Source organism: Nyctibius grandis, chromosome 2 (assembly GCF_013368605.1).
Source record: "Nyctibius grandis isolate bNycGra1 chromosome 2, bNycGra1.pri, whole genome shotgun sequence".
Classification (NCBI taxonomy): domain Eukaryota; kingdom Metazoa; phylum Chordata; class Aves; order Nyctibiiformes; family Nyctibiidae; genus Nyctibius; species Nyctibius grandis.
In genome coordinates, this window is record NC_090659.1 from 31,815,026 (window position 1) to 31,837,379 (window position 22,354).

General features: G+C 43.6%; 2 protein-coding genes across 19 annotated transcripts in view; one reads left to right on the forward strand and one right to left on the reverse strand.

Annotated features, from left to right (window-relative positions):
• Positions 1-5,085, reverse strand: part of GK (glycerol kinase) — a 93,065-nt gene extending 87,980 nt beyond the window's left edge. For all 3 annotated transcript variants that reach the window (XM_068420199.1, XM_068420190.1, XM_068420208.1), the window contains exon 1: positions 4,925-5,085. In XM_068420199.1, coding sequence (XP_068276300.1) covers positions 4,925-4,984 — 60 coding nt within the window. In that variant the 5' untranslated portion in view covers positions 4,985-5,085. The remainder of the gene's footprint in view (positions 1-4,924) is intronic.
• TASL (TLR adaptor interacting with endolysosomal SLC15A4) overlaps positions 1-22,354 on the forward strand; it is a 128,002-nt gene that overhangs the window by 89,586 nt on the left and 16,062 nt on the right. For 3 of the 16 annotated variants that reach the window (XM_068420222.1, XM_068420265.1, XM_068420249.1), the window contains exon 1: positions 5,301-5,727. The gene's annotated coding sequence lies outside the window, so the exon portion shown is untranslated. Of the gene's footprint in view, positions 1-5,295; positions 5,956-8,238; positions 8,319-9,557; positions 12,099-12,322; positions 12,611-15,194; positions 16,937-21,577; positions 21,720-22,354 lie in introns of those variants that run through there. The other 13 variants (XM_068420231.1, XM_068420240.1, XR_011049846.1 and 10 more) reach the window with 12 other exon arrangements.

The window sequence follows — 22,354 nt, forward strand, 5'->3', positions numbered from 1 at the left end:
TAATAAAGAACACGCTCCTTCTGCTCCCAACAAATTATCATACATAGAATTAGAGCTTAAGCCTTGAATCTCAAGAGTGAAGGAAAAGACCTACTTAGCTATGCTGTATGTAAGCAAGCAGACAAGCACAAGGGCTGATCACTTAATTCAAGCTCTTTATAGGGTCTCTAATATAATACATGACCACATACGAAGGGGTGCAGACAGTTGCATGGTATTGCATTGAGTCTTTATCATCTTAGTGGAAAAGAATTCAGATCAATCAGTCGTAACAGTTTGCAAAGAATTAAAATAAATATGAGACAAACAGAAACACGAGGCTCATGGAAGTGACGCAAGAAGCTGCACAGCTGAAAAGACAATAGTGAAAACAGATTGGAGAAGTAACTTTTCATGACTCTCAAGCTTTTCTGCAGGCAGAGTTACATGGCAAAGCAACTTCTGTTAGCCTGTGCATATGTATCTTCATGAGTTTCTGTTAAGCTGGAACAGCTATGGCTCTGCAGGCAAACAAGCTCAGAGCTGGAGTTCTGAAATTGCACTGAAATCAACCCAAGTGGGGGAAGGATGACAGACAAACAATAATTCCACCTTCAGCATTTAACTAGGATTAGCATGCAGTCAGAATCTATGAATAAGTACACTTCAACAAGTGTCCTAGAAATTATCTTGCTTGGAAAGCTCCTGATGGACAGGCCTCCCTTCCCCCTCAAGGAGGTGCTTATGATTATGGGAATAAAAAGCAAACCTACAATGTATTTTAAGTGATAAAAGCCAAGAGTTAGGGAAAAATTAAAGTATTTGCAATATTTTTATCCCTTCTTGTTAGCTATACAACCAAGTTTTGCTTTTTCCCAAAAGGTCACATTCCTTCAGTAGAGGGGTGAATTGGATTCCCCTCTCAAGGGTAAGCTAAATGGATACTAAGTTTTCCCTTATCTAAAACCAGTTTTTGTTTACTGAAAAGAATGCTTATAGTGTGACATAGCTTTATTTGAATGTTTCTTCTGGAAATGAAGGAAGAAAGAAATACTCCAGAGGTGAAAAAAAAAAATTGGAGCTGACTGACAAACCTACAACTTGGAAGTACTGCATATGTACTTCACTGTCTGTGTTCTTCACTGAGTATTTTGATTCTTGTGGTTTCTGGATAAAATGCCAGAAAGACCTTACCCAGCAAATACCTTTCAAGAGATCAGGCAGTGATTCAGCTGGCCATCAGCTCCTGATTCCAAGATTTTTGGCAAAAGAAGTTACAGTGGATTTTTATTATATGATTCTTGAATAAAATAAAATGGAACATGAGAGATGCAAGTATTTGATGAAAATATTTGGCGAAGCATCTAGACCAGAATTTAGTCATCTGGGTACGTTTAGCCTACTCAATTTATTTTCCTGCTTGGTATCTTTAAAAAAAATGAGCCTTAAGCAATAGCACTGGTACTCAAAGCACTACGCTCTCCCTGGTAGCTCTGAATCTGTAATCCAGGTTCAACCCAACTCAACAGAAAAGTTGAGATCTCAAAGATAACGAGAGTTTATTTTGCAAAAGCAAGTAGCTTAGCAAAGAGAAGATAAAAATTAGGGTCCCCAGAGGGTAAAACTACAGCATAAGCTAAAACTGTATGTGTACTATGTGTGAGAGGCAAGGATGAATAAGGAGTGACAGTAACAGAAATGCATCTAAGTTCTCGTGCTTCTTTATCGTCTATGCTCATACACTCTCTTTCATGTAAGCAGGGGAATCTCTCAAAACTCGTGTCCATACACAGAATAATTAATTCTGGAAAGAATCTCTGGAGGTTATCTAGCCCGACGCACTGCTCAGGTAAGCTTAAATTTAAAGTTAGACCAGGTTGTTCAGCTAGTCAGGTGTTGAGTATCTGCAAGGATGGAAATTCCACAGGCTTTCTGAGACCCCAATCTACAGCCCCTCATAGTGAAACATTTCTTCCTGACATCTATTCAAAACTTCACCTGCTACAACTTGTGTTCATCGCCTGTTGTCTTTTTCGGTGCACGGCTGAGAAAAGGCTGGTTCTGCATTCTCTACCAACTGTGGTTAGATAGCTGAAGACATCTCCTTAGACTCCCCTGTGATGGAACAACCCCTGACCTCCCCACCTCTCCTGGCATGCCTTTTGCTGCAGCGCACCGATCACATTAGTGACCCTCTGCTGGACGAAATCCAGTCCTTCAGGCTCTCTCTTCGTCTGGTGGGGGGGACCAAAACCAGACACAGCATTCTGGATGCTGCCTCCTATGTGCCGAGGAGATGGCAATAATTACTTCCGCTGATTCACAGTCTGCACTTTTCTTAATGTAGTTAATCTTCACCACCACAAGGACACACTGCTCACTTACATTCAACTTGCTGTCTAGCAGGAATCTGGGTCCTTTTTCACCAAGATCCTTCTTAGCCTTCTGTCCCAAGGGCTAAATCTTGTTGAACTTCATGAAGCTTCTGGGTCTGTGGTCATCTGCAAACCTGAGAGGGCATTCCAACCCATCCCCCAGGCTGTTGATGAAAATGCTACGGGGTATCAGCCCTCGCTACTGACTGCTGTGGAGCACCACTTGTAAATTGGCCACCTGTCATTGTAAATTTAGACTCTGAACTGCTGACATTACCCTTTAGCCCCAAAAGACCAGCCAGTTTTTCACCCAGACATCTTTAACCTGATTAAAAGAATTTCCATCTTAAAAAACTGAGTAACAGTTGCACTGTACTACTGAATAGACGTGTGTAAAGTAGCCAACCATTTGATTTTGACTGGTAACTTGGTGAAGATGAACATTGTCAGAAGCACTGGAGAAAAAAAATTGTAGAGAGATCAGTGAGAAAGGTACGCAAAATAACTAACACAGTAAAAGATCGAGAGGTAATAAGAGAGCCAAGGAAACAATTCAGGCAAGAACACCACCACGTTACATTTTGGCTTAAAATATTTCAAAGCAAAGTCTCTCTTCAAACTGTGGCAATCTCTTTCCAGCACAGAATTCTCCAGATACATGTGTTATTATCTGCATGACCGATGCAGCTTGCAGCAGATCCTTGCACACTTTGCCCTCTTCTTCCCCCTTACCCCATGTTCTGATTTAATTCAGTGATGACCTATCATTTTTGCAAAAATCCACATAACTTTACTATCATAATAGTTCGATCACATGGCCAAGTTTAAGACAATGCTGTATTTTGAAAGGAATTGAGAGAAACTGAGATGAATACAAGAAAAATTGAAGTGACAGATACAATACACTTTTTATAAAAATTAAAGAAAGAATTACGGCCTCTAATTCATTTGTGTGAGCACCTGAATCCTTGAACAGAGGAAATATACCTCACGTAGACAGAAAAAAGCCCTGACTGGACATAAGCCACTGATGAACGCATCTAGTGTAAGAAATTCCTTGTTGAAAGAACTTGTAAAAATACTTGTAAAAAGAGCTTGAGTATAAATTTAAAGCTTGCAGTGTCTCTTTTAGTTCTACTAGTGTTATCCTTTTAGGCCAAGAAAAAAGTTAACGTGGTGTACTGTAAAGCAGATGGAATTTATGTTCAGGTGTTACAGGGAACTTTTCCAAATGCTTTTCCAAAAAGGACTCTTGACCAGCATTCAAGATAGCCTGCTGCTGTCATTTGTCAGTTTGGAGTTTCTCTCCACCCCCAGATCTGTGTTTTGTCATTTGACAATCTCATGAAGGTCATGATATCGAGTAATAATGGTAACACAGGTCAAGAAGATATTCCAGTCTCTTGCTTCATCAAAGAACATTCCACATGGGGGAAGCATTAAAAAAGGGGAAAAAAAAAGCACGCAAAGGCAAGCCAAAACATTCATCTTCCCAGTTCAACACTGTGCACATTTGACAACATTTTGTATCTAGTCATTATCTCTCTTCCACTTCCATAGTGGAAATTGTCACTGGGATCTAAGTCAAATTAACATGACTTACTGACTAGGTGACAGGACATTTGTAGCGATTTGCATGCAGGAAGTTTATATAGTAAATCTCACATATAATAACAACATTAGTTACTGTCTATTGCATAATATGGAAATAACTAGATCCTTAAACTAAAGGGCTTATATGATTAATATATTAATCATCCCATCCTTAAACAGCCTTCCTCCAGCATTCATTCAAACAAGCCCATCTTTCATAAGGTGTACAAGTTCAGCCACGTGAATCCCTAGAGCGCACAGGATGCACTGGCATAGGGCTGTAGCCTCCGCAACTGCAGCAATCACTCCAACCGGCCCAAGGAGGTTTCAGAGTGGAAGGCAGCAGAGTCATTGCACTGTTCGAACACCAGCTAATCACAGCCCCTGGACTCTCACGGATCTGTTTCTCCAGTGCCTGAGCACCTTGTCCATTTGATTTCATTCAGGGCGAGATACCCGACAGATTAGAAACACAGACTGCTCGAAGCAGCAGGATTTGGCAGCCCCCTCCAGCAGCAGCCAGAAACCCTGGCCTCCGGCTTGCTCTGGGGCCGGGCGGGCACTGCTGGCACCGCCGCACGGCCGCTCCCCTCCGTTCTCCGCCGCACGGGCAGCGCTGCTGCCCCCAGCGCGGCGGGAAGGCGACGGGGATCAGATCACCGGGGCACACCGCCGGCCGGCAGCTCCGCCACCCCCGTGTCCACCGGCGCCCGCTTCTCCTGGCGGCGCGGCAGCCCCGGCCCGCCGGCGGGTAGAGGGATGCCGGCCCAGGGCAGGAGACAGGAGCCGGGGCAGCGGCAGCACGGCCCTGCGCGACCTGCTCCCCCTGCCCTTCCCCAGTGACAAAGCAGGGGCCGGAGGGACCCCGCGAGGATGCAGGAGAGGGCAGGACGGGAACCAGCGGCTCCCTCAGGCCGTGGGGCCGCCGCCTGCCCCCGCACGCCCCAGCGCCGCCCGGAGCCCCACGATGTGCTCACCAGGAAGCGAGTGGAGCTGGTGCCCTGATCGATGGAGCCCACCAGTGGCCCCAGCGCCATCCGGTCGGACGCGGCCACGAGCCCCGCTCAGCCGCCGCCGCCGGGTCCCCTCAGCGATCCCTCCGCGCGCGGGTAACGGCCGCGCCGACGCTGCCCGGCCCGCTCGCGGCCGGCGGCGCGTGGTTGCCGGGGTGAAGCCGGCCGGGGGGCTGGCCGCGGGGCGCTGCCTTGTGAGCTCACAGCCAACCAGCGCTCGGGGCGCGGCGGGGGCGGAGAGGCGGGGGGCGGGGCCGGGGAGCGCAGGAAGTGGGCCAGAGGCAGAGGCGGAGGCGGGGGCGGGGGCGGGGGTGGGGGGGAGGGAGGGATGTCACGTGACGGCAGCGCGCGACACGCCCCCCACGCCCCCGGCCGGGAGCCGTTGGCGTGAGGGGCGGCGCGGGAAACCTGAGGCGCTTCCTGAGGGACGCCCGTGTCGCCCAGCGGGCTGTGCGGGGCTCCCGGGGGAGCCTGCGGGACGAGGTCCCGGGGCCCGCAGTCCGGGGTCACTTGTGTCCTGCGGCGGAGTTCCGCGGGGCGGAACCTGTTTCGCTTGTACTCGGGGAGAGCGGAAAGAAACCCCTGGCGGGCCCGGCCGGCTTTCCGGGTGCGGCCGGCGGCGCTGCCGCTCTGAGGCGGGATCCCGCCGCGCAGGGTGAGCGCTCGGGAGGTGCCGAGCCGGGATGTCGGCTGGAGATTTTCTGGTCTGAGCTCATATTGCCGAGGAGGCGTTCAAAACTGAGTCACCGTGGCATCAGCGGAAAAACGTGAGCAGCCCCAAAGGGGCCTGTTTCGTCTTTCAAAGCTTTACTCTGCGTTAAGCGGAGATCCTCAGTAACTTTAAAAAATGGGATCTGGGTCCTTCTTCCTTACTACCTGTTGATAACTGGTGCTTCAAGAAGAGCTGCTGGTGTTGCAAGACCTGTGATAGAATTGCAAAAGCTAATAACGCTGACGGAAGCACACGAGAAGTTACCTAGTGACACACGTTGCCGGTCAGTCAGCCCCCACAGACGCCACGAAATAGATTTGTCTTTGTTGCAATTCCCCATTAGCGGTAGTTGCCCAAACTCGCGGTGTTCTGTTGGCGTTGCTGCCTGATAAGCAAAATCTGGTTGCTGCCGCTTGGTAATGTTTTGTGTGACATCTTACCCAATGCTTCCAACGTACACTTTTTCTGTTTGTTCGCACTTCAGCTAGCCATCTAGGAGCCTTGGTTGAGATGTGAACAGCGCTATCTGCTGATGTGTAATAGATAGCAAGGGATTTAGTTGCAGTCCATAATTACAAAATCTGAAATGAGACAAATGCAGTTTAGTGATGAGATTGATATTTTCAAGAGTGAGAGTAAAGAAACACTGGAACCCCTTACCAAATATTAGGAAGGATTATCTATTATTCTAAAATTTTATAACCAAGACTGGTATTTTTTCTTAAAAAGTAAGCTGTAGTTCAGAGATCAGTTTATTCAGGGACATGCTGCAACCCATCGGGAAGGATCCACAGCAGGTCATACTAGAAGGTGGTAACAATCCCTCCTAGCTTTCCCAGCGACCCTCCCTTCTACGTCCTTCAGTTGTCACAGTGTACGCTGCAGGCAGCTTCTACTCTAAAGCCACGGGCAACAACCGCCGTTGACTTGAAAAGTTTATGCAGGACTACAGCATGTGCATGTTAATTAACAGTTCAAGGAATTAATCTAATGGGATCTTAGTTAAGTCTGAATTCATTAGTATAATTGCTAGAAAAAGTGGGGGGGTTGTGTTATTTCTTTTGTTTCTTTTGAAAACTGCCATATGGCGTTTTGAACTTATTTTAACTCAAGATAACACATGACTGTTTTCAGCAAAGGCTGAGGTTTCTCAGGATCCAAAAAGGGAGTAAGCAATATCATGACTGATATTTCTGTAAAACGTGAAATACTACTGGACCTGTGCAAAATTTATGAAGATCACTGAGTTACAGAAGTTTTCTTTGAGGTTCAGATCTAGCATTTTCTTGGGCATCCTTTAGCAGTGCCTGTGTATTTTCACAGACCGGGAACAGGAGGGGTGGCAACGATAACCTATGCCATTTCTTTAACCTGCAGCTCACCAGCGAGCAAGAGAGACAAAAGGGGGAAGAGTCTTGTCACAAACTGGAAAATACAGAGTCAGGGAGAACAGCTTATTCTTCCTAGCTCATTCAACAGTGTACTCTCCGTTCTTTTACATTTCTATTCAGTGTTTGAAGAGAACATTGTTTTCCTGTGGTATTTATTATACAATACGTGAGCGTTACTATTTGCAGAGTTATTAGTACGGATAGTGGGCACTGTCCCAAGGAAGCTGCCTGCAGGGGAAGGAAGGGTGCAGCTGTGGCCGTACATTTACAGTAAGATGGTGTGAGGCTGCACTCTGCCGAGAGAGTTTTAAAGGAATTACCTTCCTTTAAAGGAAGGCGCATGGATATCTGTGTGGACTAATTTCTTCTGCTTCTGGCTCAGATCTCACTGAGGCAAGTCTACACAATGCAGCTTAAGTAGTTAGCGATTCTATTCCCCTACTGAAGAACATATAAAATGGGAAAAAAAAAATCAAGCTCATATCTAGCAAGTGCTAGTTGGGAGCCTTGTACATATTAGCATTCATGACAGAGAGAGAGATTTTGGAAGTTAGATATGCTTAGTATAACAATCTTGAGCCTGGCAGAAATAATGGAGGCTCCCAGTGATTTTGGAGAACTTAATTACAACAAAGTTGAATTCGCTTCCCCAAAATATTACATTTATGAAGATGGTGCTTGTTTTCAACTGCCTGTGCAACGTGGTTTCCTGCAAATGATGCTCTTGTTCCACATGCAGCTTTCTGACCTCTTGTTCTGCAGACTGAACTCGAATGGAAGTTTTCTCCACCTCCGAATATAGCCCCACTGTTTTTTTTAAATATTTTAGGTAGTGAACACACTTGAAACACATTCATTAAGCACATAAATATTTACAGTGCATTTTTTAGAGACGAGGTAATTTGGTTCCTAAAGAACTATTTTCAATAGCAAGTAAACACAGTTGTTTGCTTTTGGTTTGAGTTTTTTGGTTTGGGGTTTGTTTTTTTTTTTTCTATCTCAACAGAATGGAGGGATATTGGTAATTAAATTCTGCTCTTTCTGTCTGATTGTTTTTTATTGACCTCAAGTTAAGGACAAAACGTGACTGTGTCAGGCTACTCCAGGCATGTGATACAGTGTGAATTAAAGAGTGGTTGCCAGAGGTCCACATGTCTTTCCCTTCTGCCTCTTAGTGACAGAGAGGGCTCGGCAGTTGAATCCTGTGCTTCCTTGCTGAAGTCTGATCTTTGTGTTCCCCCAGGAGGAGCTGAAGGCAAGTATCTTGAACTGGCCTGGAGCGGGTGTAGGTGTAAAGTGTGCAGTGTGCCAGGATAACAGGTCACTCTGTCACACCCCCCCTTTTGCCTACTGGGAAGATGAGCGGTATGTGCGAGGGTGCATATGCCTGCGCATGTGGATAAATTCAGTCTCCCTCACTGGCTCAGGGAGCAAACACAAACAGATCATGACCTTGGCTGCCAAGGCCCTTACATTTATATAGATCATCCGCAGCACCCGTGTGCAGAGAACCTTTCCATAGATCCAGAGGGAGGAGATTAGAACGAACAACTCTACATTCTGTCTCCTCAGTTTATTTTGGAAGGTGTCCACCTGCAGTACTCTGTCGCCATTTGGCAAGAACAGTTTTATTGTGAAGCCATGACTGTGGTGATGCAATGATTGTCTCGCAGGATGTGTTTTACTTCTGACCTGATATGAGACAATAGTTTTCCCTGCATCACATTTTATATTTAGAATCACTCTCACACTGTTCAAACCCTGAGCAATCGTGGTTGCAGTTGCTGTCTTTCTGGTGGACAAAAATAAAACTTAGATGAAATAAATTCACATTTTAAAGACAACTAATGCTAAGGACTTTGAAAAGCAGTTATTAAGCCAGTAAATCTTTACAGACATAGTATTATTCAAATCAAAATGGGGAAATCAGAAAAAAAACCTCTTTAAGAATTTTATAGAGATAAAAGTAAGCATTCCTGGGAATTAAAATTAATAATTCAGAGACATATAAATATTCAGTAGTGGTGTAGTAGATACTCCGTGCTTCAGAATCCTTAGCTCTGAGATACTTGGTCTTCTAGCTTCCATACAAAAATATGGCAACTTACTGCAAAATTTACTCCTGAAGGAAGATGTACACTGCATTGAAGGGAAGCACTAAAACTGAGTTAGTTTTCTACTGCTTTCGCAGCAGCTGTATTTTGCTAGCTTTTTTTTTTACTTATTTTTATCAAATGAGTTAATCTAGCTTGTGCTCCATAAACAGATGATAAGACTAATTCTTATAGGCTCATTCTGTTCTTTACTTTCGCATTCAAGTTAGCAGAGGCTGCTCCCACAGGGCATCTTTTCACGTGTATCTTTTTTTGCACTGGATAGTGGATGTTTCAAGAAATAAGCTTAAGAGAAATTGCTACGTATGATAGTAGGATTAGAAAAAAAAGGTGAATTGCTCTAAATACTGATATTCGACACTTTTGTCTCTAAATCCTAGCTCAGGATTGAAAATTTAGTGATGCACACTCCGGGCTCTGGTTTCCAAATGTGGTGAAGATATTAAAACCAAGAAGGAGCAGTGGAAATACCCAGAGACTGTCACTACACTGGATTTAAACAAGTCCTGTTAATCGTGCACTATCCTGAGCTCTTACATCATGCAGAAGAACTAAAGCGAAGCAGAAAAAAAAAAGTTTCAAGTCAGAGGTGCCCTATGTCCATAGAGAGTTCAGAAGGATAGTGTTTATAAAAACATACCATCAAATATTTGTTCATTTTGTAGAAATATATTTAATTATACTAAGGAAAATCCATATTTGCTATACTTAAGAACATATATTCCATACTTTCGGTTTTCTGTTTCAGTTTGGTTATTGCGTGATGAATTGCTGTGCAACGTCCTCAGAAAGGGCATTGAGAATCGAGTGCTGATTATTATATAGTGGTCTAGTCGTTTACTCTAGGTAATTAGAAGGCCCCAGGATCCATACATTTCTTTGTCTGTGAACTTCAAAAGCTTTTGATGTATTATCTCTGCAAAACCTCTTGTGGAAGTGTAGTGCTTTAGCATTTTTTTACAGACATGGAGAAAGGCTCAGAGCAGCTAAATTACTGGCCAGTGGTCACGTAGCAAGTCCTTAGCAGAGCAGAGGTAGAGGACAGCTTTCTCTCAGGTCCAAAGGCACTGCATTCCTTAGCCACTGTGTTTCTCAGGAATCAGTAACTGCGTTGCTGTTGGTCTCAGAGAGAACAGGACTGAATAATCTATTAATAACCAGCAGAGGCAGGATTCCAAAGGGTAAGTTGATCTAGCTACACATAGGTCCTAAAAGATCATGTTTTTACCCCTGCCATCCTGATCCCGGGTGTGCACAGTTTCTGCTTACTGTGCAATGGGTCTGGTTTCTGTTGGATCCTTTCTTGAGTTGTCTGAGCTCATTAATATGGCAGAAAACATACTCAGACAAAATAAAAGCAGATTGTTTTCTGCCAAGAAACTGAATTGACTCACTTACTGTAACGAGTGCCAGAGCTGGTGCAAAAGCAGAGCTTTCCACAGCTAGGAGCATGGGAAAGGTTAAGAATAAGTAGGAGGTGATGTGGAGGAGACTAGGGACAGCATGAAATATTCAGCAACCGCAGCCTCTTAGATTGCCTCAGCTGCTCACGGACCTTCAGCCTCCATATCATCAAATCAAATGTTAGCTATCTGTTGGGAAATTCCGGAGATATTAGTGGCTACACTATTGTCACGAAGACTGAACTATACTTTCTGGTTTTGAGAATAACTTTAATACATTTCTGTTTTCGGTTTTACATCACAAAACTAGTGTATCTATCTCATAAAACTGATGGGAGAGCTCAGCTATACAGAGGTCTTCTGGAGATTCTTTATGCTCTGGTTATATCCTAAGGCAAAATGATGTTAGTTACCAGCAGCTGGGGTTCTTGGGGACTGGTAGATAATGTACAAAGATTGTCTGAGAGAGCTGTGTTTGCTCAGCCATAAGAAGAGAAGGCCTAGGGGACGTCTTACTGCTGCCTATAGCTACCTAGTGGGAGGATATAGAGGAGATGGATCCAGCCTCTTCTCAGAGGTGCGTGGTGACAGGACAGGAGGGAAGACACACCAGTCAGAACACGTGTAATTCTGTTTAGATGTGAGGAATGGCTAGAAATAAGCAACTTTTTTTTGTACCTTTTTTCTCCCCACGGTCAGAGTTGTCAAACACTGGATCAGATGCCCAGAGAGGCTGTAAAATCTCCATCCTTCAGGATACTCAAAATGCTACTGGGCAAGGCCTGACCGACCTGCTCTAACTGGGCCTGCTTTGGACAGGAGGTGGGACCAGTTAGCCTCCAGGGGTTCCTTCCAGCATACATGATTCTGTGGTTCTGTGACTTTTTTGAGGCTAAGTGCAATAAGCACTCAGTACTGAGTATCTGTAGCCATGCTCCAGGCTCTACTCCCTTTAATTGCATGACGTCTGTAGGTAGACGTCAGCCATATGCTTTCAGTTCCTCTTCATTTGTAATCTAAACAGAGACAAGTTGGAATACGAAATAGAGACAGAGGAGAGCATGAAGCTAGTGTACTAGTGGATTATAGTTCTCAAGAAACTTAAGCTGCAGCTAAACAACCTCTTTTCTCTCCTTTGGAAGTACTGCGTGCCAATTCCCATGTGACACATCTCCAAGCAGAAACTGAAACAACAGAAGTGCTTCAAGAAAACAATGACCTCAGGACTGCTACCACTACCTGCACCATTTCCAAATGCTTTAGCAGTTGTGTAGTGCTTCGTAGTCTGTAATGGTTTAATAAAGAAGCTGTCGGGGGCCATCCTATAGATTTTGAAGATGGAGACAGTCCCAAGATCAGTCTGAGACAGTCCTTCACTGATGTCATCTTTGCCCTAAATACCCAAATCAAAAATAACCTTTGTGGGGCTGGGTGTTAGCAAGAGGGATGAATGATATTGGAGAGCATCTGAAGGTTTTGAGATACAAAAAGGCAGAGCCCCATGGACATCCAAGGAGTACAGTGATTCTTCCATTTTGAGACTGGAGGGCTAGGAAAGCATAGAATTTCAGCTAATCTACTAGTAAATTTGGCTGTGTTCTTACGCAGAAGCATGGTATGCGTGTGAAGGCATACCCCACCAGAAAAACGGGCTGGTTAGAAAGATCTTCTGTGAATTCCTAAATGTCACCTACATTGCAAGTGCAACTGCTGATAACTGTGATGGTTACTTCCATACCCAGGTCATCAAGGACTCAGAAGTAATGCAAATCCCAACTTCAGATGTCACAGTGTCAAGGAATTTCTTGCCAGAAGAGGAGCATGGGACTCGCCTTTTCTTCAGTTTTTAACTTTTTGTCAGTTTTTAACGGCTGAGGAATGGGTAGAAATTGCTACTAGATTAATAGTTAAACAAAGAGATAACCTGCACAGATGGTTCAGAAAATAGGGCTTCTTCAAATACTTTGCAGGTAAAACCAACACTAGAGGCAATGTAGGCCCACTGATGAATGAGGTGGGGGCCCTGGATACAGAGGATAAAAAGAAGGCGGAGTTACTGAATGCCTTCTTTGCCTCTGTCTATACTGCTGGAGGCTGTCCTGAGGAGCCCCGGACCCCTGAGACCCCAGAAGAAGTCATGATAGAGGAGGAATCTGTCTTGGTAGATGAGGGCTGGGTCAGGGACCAATTAAGCAATCTGGACGTCCATAAATCCATGGGCCCTGATGGGATGCACCCGCGGGTGCTGAGGGAGCTGGCGGAAGTCATTGCTAGGCCACTCTCCATCATCTTTGCTAAGTTGTGGGCAACGGGAGAGGTGCCTGAGGACTGGAGGAAAGCGAATGTCACTCCAGTCTTCAAAAAGGGCAAGAAGGAGGACCCGGGTAACTATAGACCGGTCAGCCTCACCTCCATCCCCAGAAAGGTGATGGAACAACTTGTCCTTGGTGCTGTCTCTAGGCACATCAAGGACAGGGGGATCATTAGGGGCACTCAGCATGGCTTCACCAAGGGGAAGTCATGCTTAACCAACTTGATAGCCTTTTATGAGGACATAACCCAGTGGATAGATGATGGTAAAGCTGTGGATGTGGTCTATCTCGATTTCAGTAAAGCGTTTGACACGGTCTCCCGCAGCATCCTCGCAGCTAAACTGAGGAAGTGTGGTCTGGATGATTGGGTAGTGAGGTGGATTGTGAACTGGCTGAAGGAAAGAAGCCAGAGAGTGGTGGTCAGTGGGACAGAGTCCAGTTGGAGGCCTGTGTCTAGTGGAGTCCCTCAAGGGTCGGTACTGGGACCAGTACTAGTCAATATGTTCATTAATGACTTGGATGAGGGAATAGAGTGCACTGTCAGCCAGTTCGCTGATGACACAAAACTGGGAGGAGTGGCTGATGCGCCGGAAGGCTGCGCAGCCATTCAGAGGGACCTAGACAGGCTGGAGAGTTGGGCGGGGAGAAATTTAATGAAATATAACAAGGGCAAGTGTAGAGTCCTGCATCTGGGCAAAAACAACCCCAGGTATGAGTACAAGTTGGGGACAGACCTGTTGGAGAGCAGCGTAGGGGAAAGGGACCTGGGGGTCCTAGTGGACAGCAGGATGACCATGAGCCAGCAGTGTGCCCTTGTGGCCAAGAAGGCCAATGGCATCCTGGGGTGTATTAGAAGGGGTGTGGTTAGCAGGTCAAGAGAGGTTCTCCTCCCCCTCTACTCTGCCCTGGTGAGGCCGCATCTGGAATATTGTGTCCAGTTCTGGGCCCCTCAGTTCAAGAAGGACAGGGAACTGCTAGAGAGAGTCCAGCGCAGAGCCACGAAGATGATTAAGGGAGTGGAACATCTCCCTTATGAGGAGAGGCTGAGGGAGCTGGGTCTCTTTAGCTTAGAGAAGAGGAGACTGAGGGGTGACCTCATTAATGTTTATAAATATGTAAAGGGCAAGTGTCATGAGGATGGAGCCAGGCTCTTCTCAGTGGCATCCCTTGACAGGACAAGGGGCAATGGGTGCAAGCTGGAACACAGGAGGTTCCACATAAATATGAGGAAAAACTTCTTTACGGTGAGGGTGACCGAACACTGGAACAGGCTGCCCAGAGAGGTTGTGGAGTCTCCTTCTCTGGAGACATTCAAAACCTGCCTGGACGCGTTCCTGTGTGATATGGTCTAGGCAATCCTGCTCCGGCAGGGGGATTGGACTAGATGATCTTTCGAGGTCCCTTCCAATTCCTAACATTCTGTGATTCTGTGTGATTCTGTGAAGGAATGAAGACCTAGGAGCAAAGGTTGATATGGTAATTGGATAACCCAGACTTAAGACTTGCTGCCAGATTACAATTTTTCCCCTGTTCTTATGGCTCTAATCTTTTTATGTATTTTTGAGTTTTCTAGCTTTTTCCCTAAATGAAAGAAGTGGGTGGGTGTTTAAACAAAAACTATCTAGTCTCAGCAAGGACTTGATATTTAGAGTCCACCACTTCTGCAGAAGATCACCGAGTAGGTAAGAAGAGTCCAGTGGAGCCTGATTTATAGGTAGAGACATTCTGGAGAGATAGGGTGTTGGATATTGTCCTATAAACCTTGTTTGGTGTTGCTGACTCCTCCAGCAGTACCAGAACGTTTGGGAATACCTTCCTCAAGATACTATGAAAATACCCTGAATTTATGTTGTGAATCTTGGGGTTCTATATGTAGGGTGAGAAATCCTTTCTGACTGATCTTGGGGATAAATGGGCCATTTTCATGAAAAAAAAGAGCAGTGTTTAGAAGTGCAGAAAAAGGCTGGGCTTCACAGAATCCAGGACTGCTCAGCACCACTGTCCGGACAGAAGAGGCTGAACATCTTGAGTGACAAGCATCCCTGCTCTGATGGAGTTTGGGTTCTACGAAGAAGAGAACCTCAGACAGTCCTGGCCTTGATGTCAGAAGTAGCCCTGCCCCACAGGCTTTCCTTTCTGAAGGGAGCAGTGTCAGTATTTTCCTAAGAGAAAATTTTCCTGGGCTGAGAGATGTAAAGTTTCAAGTGTGATTCTAAAGGATTCCTGGAGACTGAGTCCTGCAGAAAACCTAAAAGATTTTCTTCGTAGGAACTTACTTTTTTTTTCTTTCTTTTTCTTTCAGCAGTACTAGCTGATGTGGCAGGAGCTGTAAACAGTTCTGGGGCTGAATCAAGCCAAGCACTTGGACTTTCTTTTCTTATTTTACTTCTCCTTCAAGTCCTTACCGTTATTGGCTAAGGGCTTTGAAGCCCAGCCTAGAACCTCCTGAACTGGCAGCTGGATATTAAGAAACCAAAGCTCCTTAGACATCTTCAGTCAACAGTCATGAGCTGGAAGAAGTTGTGGAAGGAGATGTCAGATGAGGAGGTCTCAATTTGACCGATGCTTCCAGGGACCAGGGCACAAACGGACTGATGCAGAGTAACGGCATGTGGTTCTCTCCAGGTTACAAGAGTCTTCTGCAGGAGCAGAAGCTCCTTAGGGGCAGGATTGAGAGCTAGAGTGGAAACTGCTCCAGCTGCCTTGTTTGTGAATCATCCCTGCGAGCACATTAACTTCTAGAAGCTGAGTTGATCCTTCTATGCAATTTAATAACATTCTAATGACTACAAAAGACTAATTTGTCTGTATATACTCCTTATTGAGGCAATTAGGACAGAAGGTAATAGGGGCATAGATAAAATCACAAGGCTAGACATTCAGATGATGAACATCAGTGTAGCAGTGGTAAAATTCATCTACATATTGCGGAAGTAGAAAAATTACCTTTCTAATGACATTGTAAGGTTCCTATTAGTCTCAGATAAATTCATAGCTGACTGTTCATTCTGTATGAGATTATATTTTTGGCATAATAATACAAAGAAATTTAATTGCTAACTTTAGCCTCTCTTATACATCCATTTCTACCATATTGTTCGAGACAAGGAGTCAGCCTGAGGCAACACACCACTGAGTTTGATTTCATGTGCTATAGATGTAGTTTATTCTTTCTGTTCTACGCAGAAATAGTTACCTGGCTGATGACCAAGACACTGCACATTGACTGCACCACAGCTGAATAGTTCAAAAATACTTTAGGAAAATTCGTGCTCCCCCTGCAGTCAATGGAAGCTTTTGCAGTGAATTTGAGAAGGAAAGGAGACGTGCATTTCTCCTGTGGATGCCCTAAAATGTGCTTGATGTTTGTGTGTGTGTTTGTTTGCTCTGCTTTGTCACTGTTTACTTAAGAAAGAAACTAGGCTAAATTTTTAACATCAAAATTCATTTCTCGTGGCTATCTTTGCTTGCTATCTTTGTTTGCTGTACTTTTGTAAACAAGATAAACAGCGGGTAAACAGAAAAACCTACTTCCATGGTGTATTTTGTACAAAGTTCTCGGATGATTAATGGTGGAACATGTGAGTCTGCTAAAACAAAAGAGGACAGAGAGTATTAGAAACCTCAGAGGCATTTGAAATGTAGGGAAGTACAGTTCTAATTAATTCACAACAATATTTTAAAGCATGATGTGAACTTTGAAAATAAATGGTATTAACACTAAATAATTATCATTGTTACCAAGTACTCCTTATATATATAGTCTAAACATATATAAAGTTTTGTATAATAATATTTCCAGATATTATACTAAATAATACCACAATATACATCAAATATCATAAAGGAGTAAGTTGTTTTCTAAGAGTTTAATGCCATTAATTTTCATAGACTAATTTAGGTTGGGAGGGAACTCAGAAGGTCACCTTGTTACCCTCTTCTAAGATTAAAAGAAGCCACCTTTTTTGTCCTAGAGATTCAGTTATGCTATCCCTTAAGTTCCCAGAGGACACAACATCCAAATAAAAGGATTTTTTTTCTGTACCTTCTCCTGGAATGACTAACTCTTATTTTCTTTTTGCCTCTTCCCCTTTAAAATTTTGTAATAATTAGAAGCCTGATATAAAACAAAGAGCTCTTCTGTGTTCGAAATGCTATGTTTTCCTTATACATGACAACAGAAGGTTTTACTTTTTATAATTTTGACAACTGAGGCAGCGTATGTGGAACAGGTGATCCCAGCTAACAAAGCATATTTCTCATGACAGCTTGCTGGGCAGGAGAGAAGGGATTTAAGAATTGCATAACAGAATTAAGCACTGAACATTTCAGAGGCTTTAAAGTCAGTTCAGAGCTATATATTTTGGCAAATACAGGAGAGATTTTTTCATCAAAATGGATTAACTCCGAGAAGTTATTTTTAGCTTGGAATATTAACTTTTCTCTAGGCCAGTCCCATAAAATTTGAAGATCAGATTTATACTGTTAAACAGAAAATAACTCCTGAAAGAAACACCTTGCGCGCTATCTTTTGGCTATGCAAAAAGCCCTCACCAGGTAAACTTTAAACAGCCAGTCTCCTGAAGAAGTCTGGTATGCAGTCACTCATTGAAGAAGAGGCTGTTGTGGAAGAAAGGTGAGAAGCTATTTTCCCTGAATGTGTTGTGTCCTTCTGCACATGGAGTGGCTGGCGTGTGGATGCTGTATGTGTTACACAGTCGTTCTGCCTCTTTTGTTGACTCGAGTTCAGAGACTATCATCTTGTTTATAACAAATTTCACTGGTCATGGGAAAGTTCATTCCACAATTTTATGAGCAATGCTCAGTTTGTTTACCTACCTCAGGAGGCAAAGAATGAGGAACTGGAATGTGTTCTGCCAAAGAAGCAGTTCAAGGGTGGAGTGTCCATTTCTTAGCAGATCTTATAAAATATGTCTTATCTCACTAATGCAAATCTCAAGAGGCCCAAACTCTTCCTCTCACCTTTGTGCCTTTACACACGAGCCATGCCACCTGCAGCAGGCGAGTTCCAATAATCTTCTGTGGTTGTGTGGGCCTGAGGACTGGAGAAGTGAAAAAAAACTGTAAAAGGATGATTTCTTCCAGTCTGAAGTCTCAATTCCCAAATGGTTTCATAACAATCTTTTTTTTTTTAGAGGACAGGACAAAGTTCCCTACCCCCTGCGCTGCAAAGACACCCCACTGTTCCTCATTTCAGGCTATTGTTAACTGCATTAACAAATATTTCACCATTTAAGAGGTACATGCAACCTCCTAATCATAATGAATTCAATTTACCACTTAAAACAGCTAAGGCAATAACTTGGACACTTTGAGGCAGATTCTCCTCTCCTCTCCTCTCCTCTCCTCTCCTCTCCTCTCCTCTCCTCTCCTCTCCTCTCCTCTCCTCTCCTCTCCTCTCCTCTCCTCTCCTCTCCTCTCCTCTCCTCTCCTCTCCTCCCCTCCCCTCCCCTCCCCTCCCCTCCCCTCTCCTCCCTCTCTTTTCTGTCCCCTCAGCCACAGCTGAAAGGCAGCAAGGCAGTGACCAAGCAGCTTCTGCTCTTCAGGAGAGCTTGTGCTTCATGCTGGAGATACAGCTGGGTCTGTGGAGAAGCTGTGGGATGTAACTGGGGAGATATGGAGATATGGCCCTCTCCCAGTCTTTTCTTTAGAGTGATGTAGCTGATTCAAACACTTAAGTTAAAAAACACCAGTCCAACCCTTCAGGGTAGTCATCAGAGACCAGGACTTCTGTTTACGCTGTGGACCTTAGCAGTCATACTCCAGAGCTCCTCAGGGCTACCAGAGAGCATTATCTACAATATGATTGCCTTTCTCTGCAGCCCAGAGTCTGTGAATGATCGCAAACAACCTGCTTTAAGGGTAGCAAGCAGCCTTTATCCTGAGTTGTGCCTAGGCATGATAATACGGGGTTCAAAGTACTGTGTTCTGGTATAAGGCTGGATACATATTTCTGTGACCATTGGTTGCATCATGTGTCACACAGGGGTGAGTCAGGGATGTTGTGAAATATTTCCTGGTTGCTTGTAACAGTAAATCCATAGCTAAATGTGAATTGTGCTCTGATGCTAAGTGCTCCTTATCACGGCATCTGGGTGTGTATAATTATTTTACAGACTTCTTCTATTATTTTATTTTGCCTTGACTGACTTAGCACGAATAGCTCCTCAGTTTGATAATGATACAGGTGTCTGTCGGGTCACTGTAATTTTTAAGTTACAATTTCTGTGTTGTAAGTAATGATGTTTGTGCAGCTTGGTGTGATACGAGGCAAAAAAGATAAGAAATGGCACAACTACTAAACATCTCTGATTTCTGATGATTGATCTAGTTCTTTCCTAATAAATATCTTTACCAAGTCATTAAAGATGCCAACTACCTAACAAAAACCAGAAGATAATTAAAAAAAAAAAAGGAAATAGCCAGCTTTGCCTGGCAACACAGGCCTACGTTCTTCAACATTTCTAGAATGCCCAGAAAGATACAAACATTCCTTAATACTGACTTAGGAGTTAAACTTTTCAGTTTAGTAGGTGCTATTCCTACTCTTCCTGGTTTCATAATTGCTTTTTTAAAACAAACAAAGAAACAAACAAAAACCTGTGTCATCCACATTGTCCTGAACTCTTAAGTTTCTGACCTCTTGTTGATTTTCAGAAATCTCTCTGCTCTTTTGGGGTTCTTGATGCCAGCATTCAAACTTGTTCCAGTAATATCTTTTACTATGGAAATTAATTACTTGGTCTGTGGCCACCTTCTTTGGTTAGCTTTCTCTTAGTTTCCAGTTTTGCTTAGTGGTTACTGAAATCACTAGAATTTGTTTCCCTTTTGTGTAACCAAATCCATGAGATTGTCTTTTTTTCCTGAAAGTGTTAAGTAAACTACTAGTTACTATTAAGTACTTTTATGAATTGAGAAAATTAGTCATGTAATATTTACAGATCTCGTTCAGAAACATAGAGGATATTGGCAGTGTTGGCAATATAGCCAAAATTATCAAATCTCAAGAGTTGCTTTGAGCACAGAAATCTTTCTTTACCTTTAGTCTCCATTTTTCTCCTGTGTGGTTATTCTGTTACCTTTTTGTCTAGTTTCATATCCAGTTTTTATCTGTTGTGTCATGGTGCTTACAGTCCCACATATTTGTGTATTGTATTGTAATATGTTTTCACACATCACTGTTACTTTATGTTGCAGTAGCAACAAACATCCACAAAGAAATATTTGTTGTCTTTTGTACCAAATACTATATTTTCTACCTCCTTCCTATTTAGCACCACAGACCAGCTGAGGCAGGAAGGCATCTATGATCATCTGGTCCAAATATCTGCTCAGAGCAGAGTCAGTGTGAGTAGGTTGCACAGACCTGTGTCCAGTTGGGTTTTGAGTATCTTCAAGGATGGAGATGCCACAGCCTCTCTGAGCAACCTGTTCCTGTGTTGGACCACCTTCACAGTAAAAAAGTATCTTACATTTACATGAAATTCATTGTATTTCAGTTTGTGTCCATTACCTCTCGTCCTGTCACTGGGCACCACTGAGAAGAATCTGCCTCTGTTGTCTTTTCTCCCCTCAACAAGTATTTACGCCCATGGATAAATCCCCCTGAGCCTTCTCTTCTCCAGGCTGAGCAGTCCCAGCTCTCTCCGCCTTTCCGCTTGTGTCAGGTACTCCAGTCCCTTAAATCACCTTTGTGGCCCTGCACTGCACTCACTCTGATATGCCCATGTCTCATAGTGGGGAGCCCAGCACTGGATCCAGCACTCCAGATGTGTCTCACCAGGGATGAGCAGAGGGAAAGGATCAGCTCTCAATCTGCTGGCAATGCTCTGCCTAATGCAGCACAAGATGATATTGGCCTTCTTTCTACAAGGACACATTGGTGGCTTATAATTTTAATTTTTGAATTTAAAATGTTCTACTTTATTCCTAAATCTTTGTGTCGTTTCTGTCCCGGTCTTCCTGAATATGTGTATATATTTTCAGTAAATTTCCAAGCACCACATCAAACATACACTTTTCATTAACTCACTGAGTTCCACCTTAAAGCAAATATATTGTTTTCAGAAACCGCACTGGATTCATTTTTCTTAAATTGTTTTCCTCTTATTTGTGTAACTAAATAACCTTTTGCTATCAGTTTTCCTTGCAAAATCTCAGTTTCAGCCTCCATCTGAAAAAGCTTCCTTGGTTCTCTATGGCTGTATAATTGCTTGATTTGATGTTTTTCTGCCCCTTACCAGGAACCATCTCTTTCAAAAAATCAACTCGACGACCCTAACCTTTCAATCTGCTTTTCAGAAGCTTGTCCATGATACCGTTCCTCCCTCTCACCCCCTCTGCCAGGTCTCCTGCCCCTGGATATTGCTTCAGCAGCAAACTGGTATGAGCATCGGTTCTTTGTCAGCAGACAGAACCGACGATTTGTCCACTGTCGTTCCAGCCTGTAACAATTGCTGCTTTTCCTTTTCTTTTTTTTTCTTGTTCGTGGCACAGTTGCCCAGGAATACCTAACTCAAACAAAACCACAGGCAGTGGTTTGCTGGCATCTGGTTTGTACGGACCAAAGTGCAGGAGGGTTTTCTATTATTATCTTGTTAAAACACTCAGCGGATCAGCTGCTTTTTCTGTTGCTGCTTCCAGATTTCCCCGATCATCTCCGTTGTAAACCTCTTGAAGACAGTGCCTGAATGCAGACACAATTTTCAATTGAATGTTACTGGCAGAGAATTTGGGATAGCTGAAAAAGTTGGTTGCTGGAAAGATGAAAGAATAAGAAGTGAGGGATGTGGAAATCAGAGTCAAAGTAAGAGCCAGTACTTGAGAAAAAGATACATGAAATTCAGCCAGTTATCACTGCATGATCATACCTAGAAATTACAGACATGTGCCAATACATCTGATGTAACCAGACCTCTGTAATGTCTCTTGGGTTTCTGCAATTTTTGTGGTATTTTGATACACTATCAAAATAATCCCTTCTTAGTAGCCTGACTGCCCTTGATTTTATTATGTTACACTAAGGTGTAGTAAAAAACTAAAAAAGAAGAAAAACCCCATCTATTGCTCAATCCTGTTTTCCAGTTAAAAGCTCTTTGTCTAATCTTAAATCATCACCACTAGTGACTAGTTGTCACTGAACCAAGAAGTACATTAGCAGCTTGACGCATGTTTTATTTTTAACAAAGAGTCAATGCAAGCATTGGAATTAGAGTGTGTATCCTATGGCAGGATTTTATACAGGTAGGCAGTGTTCCAGCCAATCTGTATTGCCTTTGGAAATAGCATGTGGAACTTTTATAATTAACTAGTTCCTCCTTTGGCATTACACAGAAAATCCTGGTTTAGTGGGAATCTGACAGAAAGCCAGGAAGAAAACTGCCAATATTGTACCGCGCTAGTCCTGGAGAGATGAATAGTCTTCCTTATCTTCAAGATGCA